This window comes from Triticum aestivum, chromosome 7A (assembly GCF_018294505.1).
Source record: "Triticum aestivum cultivar Chinese Spring chromosome 7A, IWGSC CS RefSeq v2.1, whole genome shotgun sequence".
Classification (NCBI taxonomy): domain Eukaryota; kingdom Viridiplantae; phylum Streptophyta; class Magnoliopsida; order Poales; family Poaceae; genus Triticum; species Triticum aestivum.
Genome location: NC_057812.1, coordinates 31918904 through 31937463, shown reverse-complemented (window position 1 = coordinate 31937463; position 18560 = coordinate 31918904). Strand labels below are relative to the sequence as shown.

General features: G+C 45.7%; 2 protein-coding genes across 2 annotated transcripts; both read right to left on the bottom strand.

Annotated features, from left to right (window-relative positions):
- Positions 1 to 802: 802 nt before the first annotated feature.
- Positions 803 to 2389, bottom strand: LOC123151694 (uncharacterized). The gene has a single exon (XM_044571362.1). The coding sequence runs from the start codon at positions 2346 to 2348 to the stop codon at positions 1200 to 1202; it is 1149 nt and encodes a 382-aa protein (XP_044427297.1). The 5' UTR covers positions 2349 to 2389; the 3' UTR covers positions 803 to 1199.
- A 543-nt stretch (positions 2390 to 2932) lies between these two features.
- On the bottom strand, positions 2933 to 5544 carry LOC123151629 (V-type proton ATPase subunit e1). Its single transcript, XM_044571310.1, has 3 exons — positions 5314 to 5544; positions 4526 to 4573; positions 2933 to 3216 (listed from the first exon to the last, which is right to left on the bottom strand). Exons 1-3 carry the CDS (start codon positions 5409 to 5411, stop codon positions 3153 to 3155), a joined length of 210 nt encoding a protein of 69 aa, XP_044427245.1. The 5' UTR covers positions 5412 to 5544; the 3' UTR covers positions 2933 to 3152.
- Positions 5545 to 18560: the final 13016 nt, after the last annotated feature.

The window sequence follows — 18560 nt, the reverse complement described above, 5'->3', positions numbered from 1 at the left end:
GGCTTAATAGTGCCCACTAAACCACAGGGAACAAGAAACAACTCAATGTTGAGATGGAAAACCAAATTTGATGTTCATTTAGGAAAGAGTAAGCATCTATTGCTTAATCTGGACAGAAATACACTTGTTCTGCAGCTTGCTTGATCACTGCAAAATAGATTAGACGGTTAGAAAGTCCAGAATGAAGTACTCATCATTCAGTACAACTTGAAAGCTTAGATTGTGCAACTGGAGTGTGAACAAGAGTAATGTTTTTTTATGGTAGATGTGTCAGCATCAGGAGAACTGCAGCCACCAATTACATGGGAAGTTCAAGAAGCATGTTCAAATTTTCAAAATATAAGAAATGTTTCATATGTAGATTCGCAATCGCAAACAAAATCTGAGCTTTGCAGCTCAATCCACTTTCCTTGTATGCCACAACTATTGCCACTTTCCCAGATATGCACTGAAAGAAGCTAAAATTGTTACAATATGTGGAACAAGTAAACTGGAACAGACACATATACAGAAATGTAATCAGGTCAATAGGTTACTACCTACATAACCTATCTTACTCTATAAGTATTTACATCTATAAGTATTTACAAGCGTCGGAATATGCAGATTTGGCTGGTGATAAACTATCTTACTCTATAAGTATTTATATCTAGATGGCAATTCCAATCTTAATTTTCTCTAAGCTACGCGGAGAAGAAAAAAAAAAGTTTCAATGCTGGCATGCAGTCTGCCTCTCAAATAGTACATAGTATGTTTCAAGAGCTACACATTTGAGACAAAATACTGAAGAGCAATTCTTTTCTTCAACTGGAAGCAGAAATTTACACACTTAACCACTTCCATTCAGATGATTTTGTATCATGATACAATTTACATGTTCGCTCCAACTGAAAAAGAAATGATTCATTGGTATCTATGAAAGAGGATACAGTGAGAGTACAACAGGGTGACTGACCAGTCAGTTTCTGATTGTCAAATATCTCTGCCCAACAGTGTAAACAAAATAAACTGATCATACATTGCTTCTCCAGTAAAGCAGGGCCTCAACGAAATCAAAAGGTTCAATCCCAGATTGCTCCCATAACAAAGACTTGCGCCGTCCTATCAAAACTCCGGCAATCCGGCGTGGAATCCGGCTCTATCAAATACAAGTCCATCTGAACCAATCACACAGCAAACAAACTAAGAGGCATGACCGGTCACAAGACGAACAACCATCCACGCTTGTAGCCCACAAGCGTGCCCACGGTTACCGCCGACCACACTGCCACCACCCAACGGGCTGCAAGCAATGCCGCCTCCTTCATGGCGACGGACCACCCGACAAGCCAGTCCAGCCCCTCCACGCCCTCAAAGAAGTTCTTCCCTTGCACCCACCACAGTGCCAGCAGCGACAGCACGAGCAGTGGCGGCGCGACGAACTGCGTGGCCGCCGCGCAGAGATGGTGGTTGTGCAGGAACACCTTGGCACGTCCGTACTCGGTGTCCGGCGCTCGGTTGGCATGCAGCCGCTGGTACCAGCAGAACACAGCCTCGTTGAGGTACATCTGCACGGCAGCCCTGGAGGCGAGCAGCTGCAGCCCGGCCACGGCGGCCAGCAGCTTGACCTCCAGCTCGGGGCCGTCGACGAAGCCGCAGCACTGCAGGATGGAGGCGGCGGAGGAGACGAGGACAGCGAGGTGGAGCAGGAGGCGCGCCGGGGCGGAGGATGCGAGGACGGCGAGCCCGGTGCGGGGCTGGTCGGTGCCGAGCCAGAATGCGCGCGCGAAGCGCCAGGCCGGGAGCGCGGCGAGCGAGGCGACAGAGCCGGCGAAGGGGCTGGAGGAGAGCACGGTGGCAGCGAGCAGGGCCGCGAGGGAGGCGACGAGGTGCGCCGGGCGCGGCGGCGAGGCGAGCGCGACCTGGCGGAGGAGCGCGACGAAGAGGAAGGCGAGCGGGAGGAGCGGCGCGAGCGGGGCCGCCGGGGAGCGGGGCGGCGGGAGGAGGAGCGCGGGGGGTAGGACCGCGAGCGGGAGGAGCAGGGAGAGGTGGAAGCCGGCGAAGTGCGGGCGGGAGGCGAGCGTGGCGTGGGAGAGGCGCAGGCGGTAGAGCTGCGCGGAGCCGTCGGAGGCCGGGGGGCCGGCCGCGCCGCGGTTGCCGGAGGGAGGGGCGGAGCCGGGCGGGCGGAGGACGGCGCGGGGCCCCGTGGAGGGCACGGCGTCCGGGTGGATGTAGGTGTGGACGGCGTAGAGGAGGAGGGACGGGACGTGGAGGAAGTGCGCGGCGGCCGCGAGGGCCAGCGACGCGGCGACGTGGAGCGCGTACGGCGGGACGGGGAAGGGGAGGGGGAGGAGGTCGGAGACGGCCATCGCCGGCGGCCGGAGCTGGGGGTGGGTGGGTGGATCGATCGGCCGATTGGAGATCTGGGTAGGGGAGTGACGGAGTAGACGAGGCGAGGACTGACTAGTACATGGGCCGGGCCTACTGTCTTAGATCTGGGCTGGGTTTGGAGGCTACCGAGGCCCATGTGCAGAGCATTCGCACCGTGTCTTTATTAGATTCTCGATTTGCTAAAAAAATTAGATTCTCGATTCCTGTCTCAAAAAAAAATCAGATTCTCGATTCTCTAAAAGAAAATTAGATTCTAAAAAGAACGTGTACATATCAACTTTTTATACCGCATATAAAAACTTGAAGGAAACTTGAAATTTATGTGTTTGAGGAATGGGATCCTGAAATTCTCATGAACGAATTCTCGCATCCTAGAATCTACATGCAAAATCAAATGTTGCACCGTAAAACCAGGCTGCCCAACCAAAAACAGTTTCACGCCGCACATTTTGTTCCAAATAAAAAGCTACTAGTAATCTCGTACAAATTTGCAAATCGGAGCAAATATGGTGCGATGACAAGCGGTTGAGAGATCCAACCAAAGAACAGAGAGCTGGCGGGATGGATAAACAGAATCATCATTATTATTGTGTATATAATACAATTTGCATACACTAATCACAGCGTGCCTCCTCGGAAGCGTCTCCGGAGGACGGACGGAGTAGCAAAATCTCACAGCGGGTTCTTTATTTCAGTTATGGCAACAAAATGAATAGAGGTTCTCAACCGAATAATGATACATCAACAGTGGATCTTAAGTTGTCTTCGGGGCAGATCGGGGCTCACTCGCCGCTCAGGATGGGGTTGATCAAAGGCTTCATCTGGGCGAGGTACACGATTGCCCACCTGCACAGAAAGATTAATGGCTTGTTAGAAAATGAGAGCTGGGGCAAGCAGGATGTGAAACCATGCCAAAAAGAGGCGCTCCTGAATGCAGGATGAGGTCAGTCGATTCTTTTCAATATACAAGGAAACAGCAACAGGACAATTAAGATAACGCAGGAAAATCTGGCATGGCTAGAAAAGAATGGCACAGCAAGCGTCTGCTCATGCATCTTCAACATTTCTGTCACTTTTCTCTTCTGGTTCCTAGAACCATTGTACTCTTGCTTTTGTAACAAAAATAGAAAAATAGCAGCAGCGGCGGCTCTAATAAGCAAGTTGCATAGGTAAGAGGATTATCATGATTAATTTTGATCAAAAAAAACATTAGAATCAAAACCGTCAAACTAGTTAGTACTCCCTTCGTAAACTAATATAAGAGCGTTTAGATCACTAAAGTAGTAATCTAAACGCTCTTATATTAGTTTACAGAGGGAGTAGAATATATTGCTTGACAAATAAAAATCCAATCTACAAGGCTTAAATACTGTGTTCGGATTCCTGGGTAGCCAATTATTCTATATGGAACCCAAGCATCTAATTTGTTGTATTATGACTGGAGTATTCGACTTCTACGGAAACAAAACAAATCGGTAGACCTCTTTCGATTGATCAAATTATTTACTCTTAGTGTTGAACTACAAATATTTGGTTTATCCTATATTAAATGTGAACAACATTGAACGGCATGCATATTAGATATTACAAGAACAAGTTGAGAGAAAGATTTATGTACGAGTTGTGCTACAAATCAAGGAAGAAAAGCGCTATTTTGCCACTGCATGGCGCCTAACTCGCGTACGTGCACGCCCAGGAACACGTATGCACAAGCCAAGCATGATTAGCCGCTACGCATTCAGTTGTCGCCCAATACATAGGCACACTTAAGCGCATGCCTAGGCGAGCTTTTTTTTCACTGCTACAAACAATACCATTTTTTGTATACAAGATTTATTGGTCATCATTTATATTGGCCCAAATCTGACAGACATCTTGGTGTTAAAACATTACCTTTACTTAATGCAAAATGGCAACCTAGAGCAAGCCAACAGATAATTTATGCCAAATGATGTCAAATAGCATGCAAGTCTGATAGCCATGAATTTTCACGTGACAAACACAAATTAGCAACATAAATTTTGATATGAGCAGATTTTAAAAAATATGATATGAGCGGGACATCAACAGTTGTTGGGGCAACCAAACTATGTATTAAGTATATGAAGAAAGGAGAAATCAAATATGCACATGGGTTAAGTGGATAAGAACTTACATCATCCAACAACAAACTGTAGCGGTAATGACCAGGGTCAAATGGAATCTGCAAAACAAGAGTCAAGAACATCAATTGATAGGTTATACACAATAATTAGATGCATATAAATTAGTGCAAAAGTGGAGGCATCCTGGAATGTAAGATATAGTTTCCAGCCATACAAAATTTTGTCCTTGCGGCATAAAATGAAGAATACACTGGCACATAGCACAAATCATGGACAAATGATGGTATGTAACCTGACTGCTCAGTAGGTGCCAATTTAGATGCCCCGAATCAGACACCAACTTGGGCGAACTGGTGGTATGTGCAGAAGCAGGAAAACATCGCAAAACCTGCTATTTTCCCCCGCCCCGCAATTGTGCAACGAGGAACCAAGCCTATGCCCCGAATTCGTCTCGCGGAGGCAACTAGCGGCGACGAATCGAAGCATTGGACAGGATTTCCAGCGCGGGGCTGCGGCTCCCGCGGAACACAGCATCGCCCCAGCGATGCAGCCACTCTACTGGGAGCCCGACCGGGGGATCACGCGACGGCGGACAGACATCCGCCCGCGGATCTGGGGAGGGCAAGCTCTAGACTAGACCCAACCGCCCAGCCTAACCCTAGATCGAGGTCCCGCCACATAACCCCGCCGCGATCCGGCGGGAAGGGAGGGGCCGGCCGTGTCCAGCACCGCCAGACCCGAAGCCAGGGACGGGACCGGCGGCGAGACGAACCGGATGGATGGGCAGGCAGGAAGAGGGAGCGGGATCGGAGGCGGGGGGGAGAGGGGGTTGACGTACATGTTGGTGGAGGCGCCGCGGTTGCAGCAGAGGAGCGAGAAGAGGCATGCGATGAAGCCGGCGAGGAAGAAGATGGCGGAGGTCGCCAGGAACCCCATCTCGGGCTCGCCGGATCGCGGGGTTGGTCGCCGGGTCGGGGGTGGAGGAGGAGGACGAGACGCGGTGGGGGGACGAGAGGAGGTGATGCGGGGGTGTGGGGTTGCCACGTGACGTGCGCGCTCGTCCTGGATCGGATCGGATCTGGAGGAGTACCGGCGGGCCGCGGGCCGCTGCGAGAGGTGGAAAGCCCACATTAACGGCCCACTTTAGCTCAGATTTGTTAGTCTTTGGAGTTGTCTTAGCTCAATTTAAAGTTCCCTCAAAAAAAAAAGCTCAATTTAAAGACATTATAACCGTGCACCCTAGGAGACCTCTCACGCCATCACTGCTTTCGGCCGTCCGATCGCTCTTCCAATCATTATTGGTCGTCGGATGCACCAGGCCCGCCAGACGTCAAAGGCCCGCTGCTCCGGGAACAAAATCAAAGGTTTATCATTGGATCCCCGTGGACGGTCGCAAGGTAGGTACGCGTCAACAAAATTCGCGGCAACTCTTCGTGATGCCTCCCCGCACCTCACACCCTCATCACATCCAACCAATCTCGATCTCAGGCAAAACCTAGATGAGTCGTCGTCATCGAGAGAGAGCAGTCTCCTAGGTCATGCCCACCTCCAAGATCCCACCCCTATCACCCTCTCTCCTCTCACGGCCCTGGTGTCGCATCTCTTCCTGACAGATAGTGCTGGTGGTCTACCCATCTAAAAGTGGTCGGCGTCGATCCCTTCATCCTCGCCGAGCATGCACGCGGCGCCCTCGGCGATGCCCCCGCCGCAGTCGCCGAGATGGATCCCACGTCAGGGTTCCAGGTTCTGTTGGTGAGGGCCAAACTTCACCGCCGTGTCAGTGATGGTAGGGAAGCGTCATCCTTTCTCTCGATCCATCTACCTCGCCTCCCCTTTTCTCCTTCCCGTCGACTCTACCGCAACGGCTAACCCTCTCCATGCCTTCTCGGTGGCAGGCAGCAAACCAGTCTTGTGACATCTTCCTAGGAGTGCTTTGAATCTCCCAACTAATTCACTTGTTGGCTGACTCCTCGTCCTCCACCTCAACAGCCAGATACAGGCAAGCAAGCAGCAAGACGGCCTCAAAGCTTCAATCTATGTTGCTGGTCCCTTCACCGTCTAATCAACCAAACACCTAATGTCTTCCACCTCCTGGACGACCTGATATGGGCTACAACAAGGCTCCAGTGTCTCCACCAATTTTTCTCCTCTTCGTCCTTGCAGAATGATGTTTCATCGCATATCATTTTTGGTGCTAGAATTTGTGGTTGTTCCATAGTCGATCAAGCCACGTATCAGTGCTTAGGTAATCTTTGTACTGATATATTGAGAAAGCATCGTGCTTCGCCTATTCACTTCTATACAAGCTAATCTGTAATTGGCAGTGGTTACTGAATATTTTTATCCATGTTAGTCAAAGCTAATATAATGTGACTTGACAACTTTCTCTGAATGTATTGTTGAAAAACAAATCCAAGGGAATTATTATTTGGCATCAAATTAAGGAATGTCCTGCATGAACTTTTTTTTGTTTACCATGTCCTGTCTTTTTTATATTCTTTATGAACTATATCTCCTGATATTATAAGTATTACCTTACAAAGGTGATACTATTACAACGAGTGAGACAATGAAAATGTATTGTAGAAGTTACTGAGCAAGGAGGGAAACAAGCCGATCTCTCTTTTTCTAAGAAGCTACTTCTCCACCATGGAACAATGATGTTGCATTTTACTGCATCAAACAAATAAGTTATTTTTGCAGGCATGGTGAAGCAATGAAAAATATAACAATGTGTGTTTTGATGTCATCTCTATGAGAATAGAGATACCTGAGACTTACTTTGCTAAGAGGTATGTTCCACCGGCTGCATCAATTGTGAATTTCCATAGCAACTTGAATATTTGCATTTTTATCTCTGCTAGAATTGTGCACACAGCTTGTTGGTCGTACGTGATGTTAAATGTAAGAGATGGCTGGATGGCGAAACTATAATTGTTCAGTATAGCTAATAATTATGCATTGTAAAAGAGCACTCGCATGAATTTTTGGCAACATTTCAAGAGACATTATAATACCCATATGGTGCTTTTGTTTTTGCAACTAAACATCAGTTAGTAAGCTAACAAATGCAATTATGGATCTTGGACTAAGAGTTCATCTATGTAGGTATGATTACGTTATTCGGCACAATTTGTGAGTTAGGGTTGTTTTGCTGCTATGTTGACAATTCCTAATGGAAGCTTTACCTAGATCATATCCTTGACTTGTGAAGGTTTCCCTCCTTTTTTTCTGTTCATAACTGTGGGAAACTGCGAAAAAACTCATGCATTCATGCTCTCCTAAATTATTGGAAACCGAATGACTCTTCTATGTGCAAATTGCTTGCTATTTTCCATTGTTACCAACAAAATAATATGAATTGTCATTGTCAATGCACAGAGAGCACTAGATAGTTTTTATTTGAGACAAGCACTAGATAATTGTGCTAATTAATAGCAGGCAGCTCAATTGTTGCCTAGACCAAGTGCTAATTAATTTTTTCTTCTCTATACGATTTGTCTTGCGCTGATTATATGTTAAATATGTGAATGGAGTTCTTGTTTATATTGGCGAAATGAACTAGCCATTTTAGCAAAGGAAGCAGGAGGCAAGTTCTGAAGTTGAGCACCTCAGCGCCATAAAAGAATTAGGAAAAATATGAAAGCAACGTGTAATGATCTGTTATTGTAACAATGCATGGACATTATTAATATTATACCTACTGTAAGTAAGCGTAGAGCATGTATATATGCTATTTGAAGATAAATATATTATAATATTACTGTTTTAGCTCACGGTACACTCGCTTTACATAGATTAATGGTTGTGATTAGGCTTAAAAATTTGAATGTTCATGAGTTGAGTTATTTACATAATTAATACAGATTTGCCATTTATCCATATGTTTTTAGCACTAATATGTGTTTAGTGAAGAGAAAGCGCAGTACCAGAGATTATCTCCAAGTCTTTAGGTAGAGCAATTTCATAATGGAACATCCTTTGTACTTGTCATCTTATTTATGAGTATGATGGCACTTTGATGACATGAGTTTCCAGTTTAATTTTGGGATTGTTCAGAAAGGAATTCCTAACATCCAACTAATAGCATCATAAGAATTATTATTATTTTCCTTACCAATAATGGTGCCATGTAAACGTACTAGCTACACCTGCTGACTAATAATAAAGTGATTAAGATTCCCTAGCAGTTGGGATTGCATCTTGATGTCACTGTCACTTCAGGCTTTTGCTTTGATAGGGCACGATTGGGCATCTCATAACCCTAAAAGGTGCTCTTTTTTGTCAAAATGAACAATACGAAAAATGGTATAAATTGACCTAGATTTTATTTTCCTTCTTGCATTCATTGACTCTAGCATGGAAGGACAAAGTATGAATAGTGTTTGAAATCTCAGTGTAATGTTTGATCATTATGTCATTGTTCTATTATTTGTTGTGAGTTTGATTTAGGTTTTGTTCTGGTATATATTGCCAGATTTCCCACTGGGTGACAATGTTAATTGCAAGTAAATTATACCATTTGGATCTATTTTTTGCTGCTACCATTTGAACTTCCTCGGTTATTATCTTTGTTACCAACTCAAGTTGGAAATAATTAAATTATGCAAGCTTCTCGTGCATGATTGTTTTTGTGGAAATTATTATTCTATCATATGATAAAATGGGAATCTTGTGAACATAAATCCATCTTAACATCCATGTTTGGTGTCTTAATATTTATGAATTACTGTATAATTTAACCACCAAAAGAGACGGGCGCAGCAACGCGCGCCATCAATGAACTAGTTTTTCAGTAATACTCCCCCTAAATGTTACTATATCCCTTACACTAATTTTTTTTACTATATCCCTACTCAAGAAGGATGGACTTACATCGGTATGGTTGTTGATGAATTCGTGTGGTTCAACTCGTTGTGTATGCTTATTGTTGATGATGACATCAAGAGTTTGGAGCAATCCTTTGGCATTGAAGAACTTTCAATTCCTACACGCATTAATAAGACGAGGGGACAACAAGGATATCCAATAGACATGGAGTGATGGATTACACAATATTATGTCTATAGATGAATTGAGTTACCTTGTCCCTATGACTTACCAACAACATGGGATAATTTCTTGCTTGTGATGACTGGTGGCATACAACTTGTAGAATTACAAGCAAGTACTCATTGTTTAAGCTTATCCAGCAACCTAGAGGGGTTAGATGCAAATCTCAATATCCAACAAGATATCCAAGACATATAATAGTCCATCATAAGAGAAATATCAAGGATCAAATGTAGAACATGGATATAATGTGCATGCATGAGGGTGAGATTTCATTGCATGTTAGAAGCATTGAGGATATTAGCTCACTCCTGAAACGACCAAACGTGTTCTCATTAAGAGGTTTGGTAAATATGTTGGCTAGTTGTTTGTCGGTTTGAACATGGCTAAGATCAATGTCACCTTTGGATAGATGGTCACGAATGAAATGATGACGAACATCGATGTGTTTCGTTCGAGAATGTTGGATGGGAATTATGGGTAGTTTTATGGCACTTCCATTGTCAAAAAAGAAGTGGAACATGTTTGAGATGAATGCCATAACCTTTAAGTGTTTGTGTCATCCACAAGAGTTGAGCACAACATGATCCAACCGAGATATATTCGGCTTCGGTGGTGCATAGAGATACTGAATTATGTCTCCTGGAGGACCAATATACGAGGGATCTCCCAAGGAATTGACATGTACCCGAAGTCCTATCAACCTTGTCACCGGTATAGTCCGAATCTGAGTAACCTACAAGGTCAAAAGATCGACCCTTTGGATACCAAAGGCCGAAGTTAGGGGTATGAAGTAAATGTCAAACGATTTTTTTAACGACCACAAGATGAGGATGTGGCTCCGAGTGAAAGTGCTTTTGCAGCACGAAATGTAGCAAAAGACTCAATGTGATCTTGGATCACTAAAATGAAAATGTAGAATCTTTTGGCTTGTCCAACACTTGTCTTTAAGCATTTTTAGGGGGGCACCTTTACTATATACTTAGAAGCATCACTAGTTCTTTGAGATATGTTGACGGGAAGTACCAAAGTTCTCCTTGGTGATTAGATGCACTTTCAACAACACAATGTTTGAAGCGGAACAGAAAAACCGCCACATGCCCATGCACTAAAACCGCCTCCGATGCTCGATTATCTAGTAGGTGTTGGTTTTCCGCAACACCACCACCGCAAATAGCAGGACAAACAGAATCATTATCTCAACACCAACACGACGTCACATGAAGCGCTTGCCGAGATCTGGTGGATCCAAGACGTCTTAAACATTGCCTCTCTAATTCAGCGCCCGTAGCCGAGAGAACCACCTATTGGATGAGATATTTGGAGAAAACCTATTTGCCCGTCGCAGGAGCCGAAATCATGGAAAACCAAATATCTAACTAAGACACAGACTACTGAACGCAAGTGGAACAATGTCTCGGGCTTCTCCCCCCTCTCGTTCGCCGGTGGCGAGGAAATCCCGGTGACGCTGGAGTCCGGCCGGGGCACTCCTCCCTCCTCTTGCCAGGTCGGTCGCCTTTGACGGCTAGGGTTTTGGCCAGGCTCCTTCCTATGCTTTTGCCAGATTTGTACGTAGGAACATTCCCTTGACCTGCAAGGTAAATTCTCCAGGATAGAGACAAGAACTCACGTAGACGTAGAAATTAGTTTTGACCCGTCACGTCTACCAGTAGTACCCCTAAAGTTCCCTAACAAAAAAAAGGTAGGTAGTTCTAAAGTTCCTGGAAAAACATCAAGCGGCAAAGTCACGCACCCCTTTCCGAATTCCACGAGAGTTCCCGATTCAATTTAAATATTGGGTCTGTCTAAAACTCATCTAGATGAAACATAACTATGTCTCATCTAAGTATGACATCATCCCACATCCCATCTGTTGTATCGTTCCTTCTTTGTTTGTATCGTTTTAGCGTTGCTTGCTTGTTTCTCGTGAGGGCAAAGCCCCAGCCCAGAAGGACGGCCCCACCGGACAAGTTCAGTTCGTGGGCCTTATGGTTGTTGTTTGTTTCTTAATGCCTGGGCCTTTTACAATTTTGATTGTTCTTGTTGCACAGGAAAAATACATATGTCAGCCAAAAAAGCTGATAGAAGGTGTAGTTGTAAAAAAAAATTGCGGGTAAAGAGGGTGTAGTTATTTGACGGGCTAGATCTAGGCTTCTACAAAAAAAACTTCTGAAAAGCAATCAAACACAGGGAGAATTCCTTGCTTTTATAAGTTTTGCAATACATGATCTAATCTAGAACAAGTTCATCAGACGATTATGTCCGCTTGCTGTTTAGTTCATGAAATTTCAGAAACAATATGTCTCTAATTTACAAAAAAACATTTTGTATAAAATGTTTGAAACAACATTAGATTCATGGAAAAACATTCCCATATATGGGTAAAAAAAAATTGGGGCATCCCAAGCCAGGCCTGTGTTCTCTTGGGGACATGGCCATATTTTGCGCTTAAAAGAGAAATAAACATCCTGTAGTAGCTTCACATTATCTCAAAAAAGTTACTCTCTGAATAAGACCCAAAAACGCTACTATTGAACCCATTTTTGTCGAAAACAACCTCTTAACATCTCAGTTAGTGCAAAAAAAAACTTCAAATCCCCGCACAAAGATGATAGATAAAGATAAAAATAATTAAAATGTGCAATACATAATCTGTGCTCTCCCAACTAGAGCAGTATAGTTTTAACAAAAAAAGTAATCATATAATGAACAAAAAGAACTCAGCCACACAAGTTTTTAGGTGGATATTTGATGGGGAAAAAGGATGAAAAGATTCGTTAGTGTTGTGGAGATCTTGCATAAAACCCCTTCAAAAAATTAACAAAAGTGCAATTGAGTGCAAAAACTGCTGTGTACGTTCCTACATAAAATAGTGTTAAGTTGTTTTCTAAACAGCTACTATACAATAATCATGATTTAAAAAATAGTTGACAAAAAAATAAAAAACATATGACAATGGTTCAAAACCAATTTGAGAAAAGGACCCCAATTGTGAGTTGGTGTTTACTAATAAAAATGTGGCACCCAAAAACTAAAAGAGTCCTAATTTTAAGTTTAGTGTTGCAAGTCAATCCTTTACTCCCATAAAACATGCGCCCCACACCCTAGTTTGTGAGACGATGTTCGACATGCAACTGGGGCCACTACAAAAAAAGACGCCCCTAGTTGCGAGTCGATGGTTGACTTGCAACTAGGGCAACTATAAAAAAGTGCGACGCGTCCCAGTTGCGAGTTGATGGTTGACTTGCAACTGAACCCCTACAAAGATATATCCTCCATGGTTGCTGTGACGCCCCCGATTCAGTCGTACACTAATCATGCACGCAAATGTGTACGATCAAGATCAGGGACTCACGGGAAGATATCACAACACAACTCTACAATTAAAATAAGTCATACAAGCATCATAATACAAGCCAGGGGCCTCGAGGGCTCGAATACAAGTGCTCGATCATAGACGAGTCAGCGGAAGCAACAATATCTGAGTACAGACATAAGTTAAACAAGTTTGCCTTAAGAAGGCTAGCACAAACTGGGATACAGATCGAAAGAGGCGCAGGCCTCCTGCCTGGGATCCTCCTAACTACTCCAGGTCGTCGTCAGCGGGCTGCACGTAGTAGTAGGCACCTCCGGTGTAGTAGGGGTCGTCGTCGACGGTGGCGTCTAGCTCCTGGACTCCAGCATCTGGTTGCGACAACCAGGTAGAAGGGAAAAGGGAAAAGAGGGGAGAAAAGCAACCGTGAGTACTCATCCAAAGTACTCGCAAGCAAGGAGCTACACTACATATGCATGGGTATATGTGTAAGGAGGCCATATCGGTGGACTGAACTGCAGAATGCCAGAATAAGAGGGGGATAGCTAGTCCTATCGAAGACTACGCTTCTGGTAGCCTCCGTCTTGCAGCATATAGAAGAGAGTAGATTGTAGTCCTCCAAGTAGCATCTCCAAGTAGCATCTCCAGTAGCATCGCATAGCATAATCCTACCCGGCGATCCTCTCCTCGTCGCCCTGCGGAAAAGCGATCACCGGGTTGTCTGTGGAACTTGGAAGGGTGTGTTTTATTAAGTATCCGGTTCTAGTTGTCATAAGGTCAAGGTACAACTCCAAGTCGTCCTGTTACCGAAGATCACGGCTATTCGAATAGATTAACTTCCCTGCAGGGGTGCACCACATAGCCCAACACGCTCGATCCCATTTGGCCGGACACACTTTCCTGGGTCATGCCCGGCCGCGGAAGATCAACACGTCGCAGCCCCACCTAGGCTCAACAGAGAGGCCAGCACGCCGGTCTAAACCTAAGCGCACAGGGGTCTGGGCCCATCGCCCATAGCACACCTGCACGTTGCGTACGCGGCCGAAAGCAGAACTAGCCCCCTTAATACAAGAGCAGGCTTACGTTCCAATCCGGCGCGCGCCGCTCCGTCGCTGACGTCTGAAGTGCTTCGGCTGATACCACGACGTCGGGATACCCATAACTACTCCCACGTAGATGGTTAGTGTGTATAGGCTCGTAGCCAGACTCAGATCAAATACCAAGATCTCGTTAAGCGTGTTAAGTATCCGTGAATGCCGAACAAGGCCAGGCCCACCTGTCTCCTAGGTGGTCTCAACCTGCCCTGTCGCTCCGCCACAAAGTAACAGTCGGGGGCCGTCGGGAACTCAGGCCCACCTCTACCTGGATGGAGCCACCTGTCCTTTCAGCCCCCTCGTCAGAATCACTTGCGGGTACTCAATGAGCTGACCCGACTTTAGTCACCATCTGTATAGTATGTATGTAAGTATAGTATATACCCGTGATCACCTCCCAAGTGATCACGGCCCGATAGTATAGCAAGGCAGACTGACAAGAATGTAGGGCCAATGATGATAAACTAGCATCCTATACTAAGCATTTAGGATTGCGGGTAAGGTATCAATGACTGTAGCAGCAATGACAGGCTATGCATCAGAATAGGATTAACGGAAAGTAGTAACATGCTACACTACTCTAATGCAAGCAGTATAAAGAAGAGTAGGCGATATCTGGTGATCAAAGAGGGGGCTTGCCTGGTTGCTCTGGCAAGAGAGAGGGGTCGTCAACTCCGTAGTCGTACTGGGTAGCAGTGGCGTCGATCTCGGTGTCTAGCGAGAGAAGAGGGGGAAGAAACAATAAATATAATGCAAACAAATGCATGACGATACATGACATGACAAAGCGTGATGCTAGGTGTGCCCTAACGCGGTACGAGGTGGTACTGGTGAAGGGGGGAACATCCGGGAAATTATCCCCGGTGTTTCGCGTTTTCGGGCAAAGGAGCCGGAGGGGAAAAGTTGCGTGTTCGATAGGTTAGGGGGGTGTGGCGGACGAACGGACCGCGTATCCGGATTCGTCTCGTCGTTCTGAGCAACTTTCATGTTGAAAATATTTTAATCCGAGTTACGGATTAAAAGATATGATTTTCTAAAGATTTAATCATTTTCTGATTTTAATTATTTATTTAACTTCAACATTATCCAAAACAGTGTTTGCTGACGTCATCATGACGTCAGCATGACGTCAGCAGTCAACAGAGATGTTGACTGGTCAACTGACGTGTGGGTCCCACTAGTCATTGACTGTTTAGTCTAATTAGTGTGTAACTAATCTAACTACTGTTTAATTAAACTAATTAGTTAGTTTAGGTTAATGTAATTATGATTAATTAACTTAATTAATTAATTAATTAAATTATTATTATTTATTTTATTTATTTTATATATTATTTTTAATTCCTTTTTTTTTAACAAAACGTTCTCTGGGGACGTGGGGCCCCACTGGGCAGTGGCCCATAGGGCCAAACGGGCGCGGGCGGTGGATCAGGTGCGGGGCGCCAGGACGCCCGCCCGCAGAGACGGGGGCTGTCCGCCTCCGGTGGAAGTGGCGAGGCCACGGCGAGTGGCCGGAGCGGCGGGAGCCAGAGGCGGAGACGAGCAACGCGCGGTGGTGCCGGAGCACAACCAGGGCGTGAGCGGGGCACGCGGCCCAGGCGCGGCGCGGGCGCAGCCACACATGGTGGCGGGCAAACACGGCGAGGCCGCGCACGGGCACGGGGCGACGCGTCCAGGGCGGAGCAGGGTCGGAGCGCGGACGGTGACCTACGGTGGGAGGCGGAGGGGGATTGGGCAAGGGGCTCACAGGGGAGGTCGCGTGCAAGCTCAAGGGGGGGGCGTGGAGGCGTCGGAGCAGCAAGTCGACGCGGTCGTCGTGTTGTTGGCCGACGCTGAGAAGCGACGACGATTCGATGATGGGGGGCACCGTGGCCTTGCGCTGGTGGGGTGGATGACGACCACGGGGCGCGGTGAGGCCCGAAGGCACCGGTGGTGGAGAGGTAGGGCGGGACGATGGCGTCGGCGAGCGGGGGCTCCAGGGAGGAGGCACCGTCATCGGGGGCGCGGGGTGGGGGCGCCGAGCGCTGGGCGCCTGTCGGAGGAGGTGAGGATGGGGCGTGGGGAGGAGACGAGGAGGCGCCGGCGTGGACGGGCGTAGGGATGAGGCGGCGAGGTCGGCCCCCCATGCCCCGATCCGATCTGGATCGGGGGAAGGCAGAGGAGGGGGGCGAGTGGGAGATCGTGGAGTGGGTTAGGGTTTGCGGGGTGGGGGATAAGGGGAGGAAGTGGGCCGGCTGGGCCTAGTGGGTCGAGGCCCCAAAGGGGGGGCGGTGGCTTGCGGGGCCGTAGCCCAGTGGGGGGGGGTTCTTTCCTTTTTTTTCTGTTTTCTTTTATTATTTCTCTTTTATTTCTTTACTGTTTTCATTTAAAGTTTCTATTATTTTCTTTTTATAAAATACCAAGTTAGCACCTAAATTAGTATTACTAATTAGGCCTCTGCCATAATTATTTTGGCACACTATTAATTTAGTTATATTACTATATCTTTATAAAAGGCATTAAAGTAATTGTTTTGCCCTAAGCTTTGGTTATTTTAGTGAAATTAAATATTATAAGAAATGTTGGTTTCTCCACCATTATTACCCGTGAACTATTCGTCACATTTAGAACATTTTAGTTTTAATGTTTGAAAACTTTTGTTGTTTGTCTTTAATTTAAATTTGAATTTGAATCGGTTTCGAACTAACTCGAGATTAGCAATTATAATTCGAGGTGACATGGCATCATTAGCAGAGGTTCACTGCAGCTTAATTATCCGGGCGTCACAATTCTCCTCCACTACAAGAAATCTCGTCCCGAGATTTAAGAGGGGAGTAAAGGGAAAGACTAGGTTACGAAACTCTAACGATCCTTCTTGGTCTTGGTTACTCTTCTCGAAGAGGTAGATCCACTACGTTGATGTCTTCATTTCTCTGCTTCAGGTCATCATTATGAAGTCTTCACCCTTTCTTCGGGGTTCCATCGTTCTTACGAATAGTTAACGGGGCAGATCGGCAACGACAGAATGCTATAAGGGTAATAATCTGGGATTAACCCATGAATGATCATACGAGTACCTCTCGAGTTGAACAAATAAAACACATCAAGAGTAAAGTTCGAAGGTACAATAAGAAGTTTTAAGCAGCCAGGCCATCGTTCAATGCCTAGCCAGAAGATGAAAGGATTTCAGGGCAACGCGAATAAATATTGCGTCTGATACTAGAATAGGTCATCTCTAGGAAGGTGACCTATGGATGCATACGGAGTCAAGCGCGAGGAATAACCTTGGAAACCGGGGTTACAGGAGAGTCAGGTTTTGATCCTGTGGAACTGTGGGTTATGGGCCCACCATGTGGGTTAATAGTAGAAAGGGCGCTAATGGCTCGCACGATCATGTAAGCAAGACATGTCAGAGGATAGCCTGTCAGTTATGTCGGCAACAACATCGGTACCAAGGGCGAGGGACAAAGAGAACCATTTTCCTGCTCGTTGAACGAGGCAGACCAATAGGCAAAGTTCTCGTCCATCGGCGGTTACCGGAAAGTCATCAACAGTAAAAATAGGGTCTTGGTGACAGAACTGTACACCGAGGGGTTTACATAAGTAAGAGAATATTAGTGCTTAGATCATATAGATCACAAGAAAGATTAAACAACAACAACGGAAAGGAAAATTGCGTTAAAACACATATTTCGGGGGTATATCCTTCCCAAGGACAAGCTGAGCATGATATCCATGACAGGATAGAAGGTAGAAAACCATTTAGGTAAGGAGGAAGGAATCTCAAGATATTACCCATGCAACGGTGTAAGGATAAATGATAAAGAAAATTTAGCATTGTGCTTCAAATGTTCCTGTTGAAAATCGGAGTACCATTGACATGCTTCGAGATAGCATTGACATGGTCTTCAGGTGAAGATCAGACTTTGGAAACACGAAGGATCCATCAGGAATAACTTGTAGAATAAGTCTTACAATTTCTTCCATGAAGAATGGTTGTCCTTGCAAAAGAAATTATAACGATAGGTCCTCCACCCAGGGGGGGGGGTGCTAGGCATGACATCATGTTACCGGGTCACGTAGAAATCAATGTTACAACTCTTGGAGATATGTCCCAACCATCATATCTGACCGAGATTCAGATCCGGTTGGTGTCAGGATACCTCAGACTTAGGATACCTGAGAAGAAAAGGTGCAACGCAAATTGACGAGATGACATTGTAAGATTTTCGGGAGATGTACTACGGAAGCGAGTTCCGAAACAAAAGCCCAACATTAAACCAATGAAGGGATAAGGTGGTAGCTGATAGGCTCAACAACAAATCATCGAGATTTCCAAGGGATGAATTTCCACAATTAGGTGAACAAGGAAATATCATTTGTCGGATCAAATGATATAACGATGTATGCTCGAGGGAAAACATACACAACTGAACAATGATAGTAGGGTGCACCCAGGAATCTGGATTAGGTAGCACGACCAATGTTCGAATGATGACTCAATAAGCAATAAACTTAGAATGGAACTATCGACCATTAACTTCAAAGCAATAGGGTTGCTAGAAGTGCAGAATCCAAACAACATCGTTCACTTGTTGGTACCCCGGTCGGGATCAACACAAGGACCAAGAAAAATGGTGATGGTGA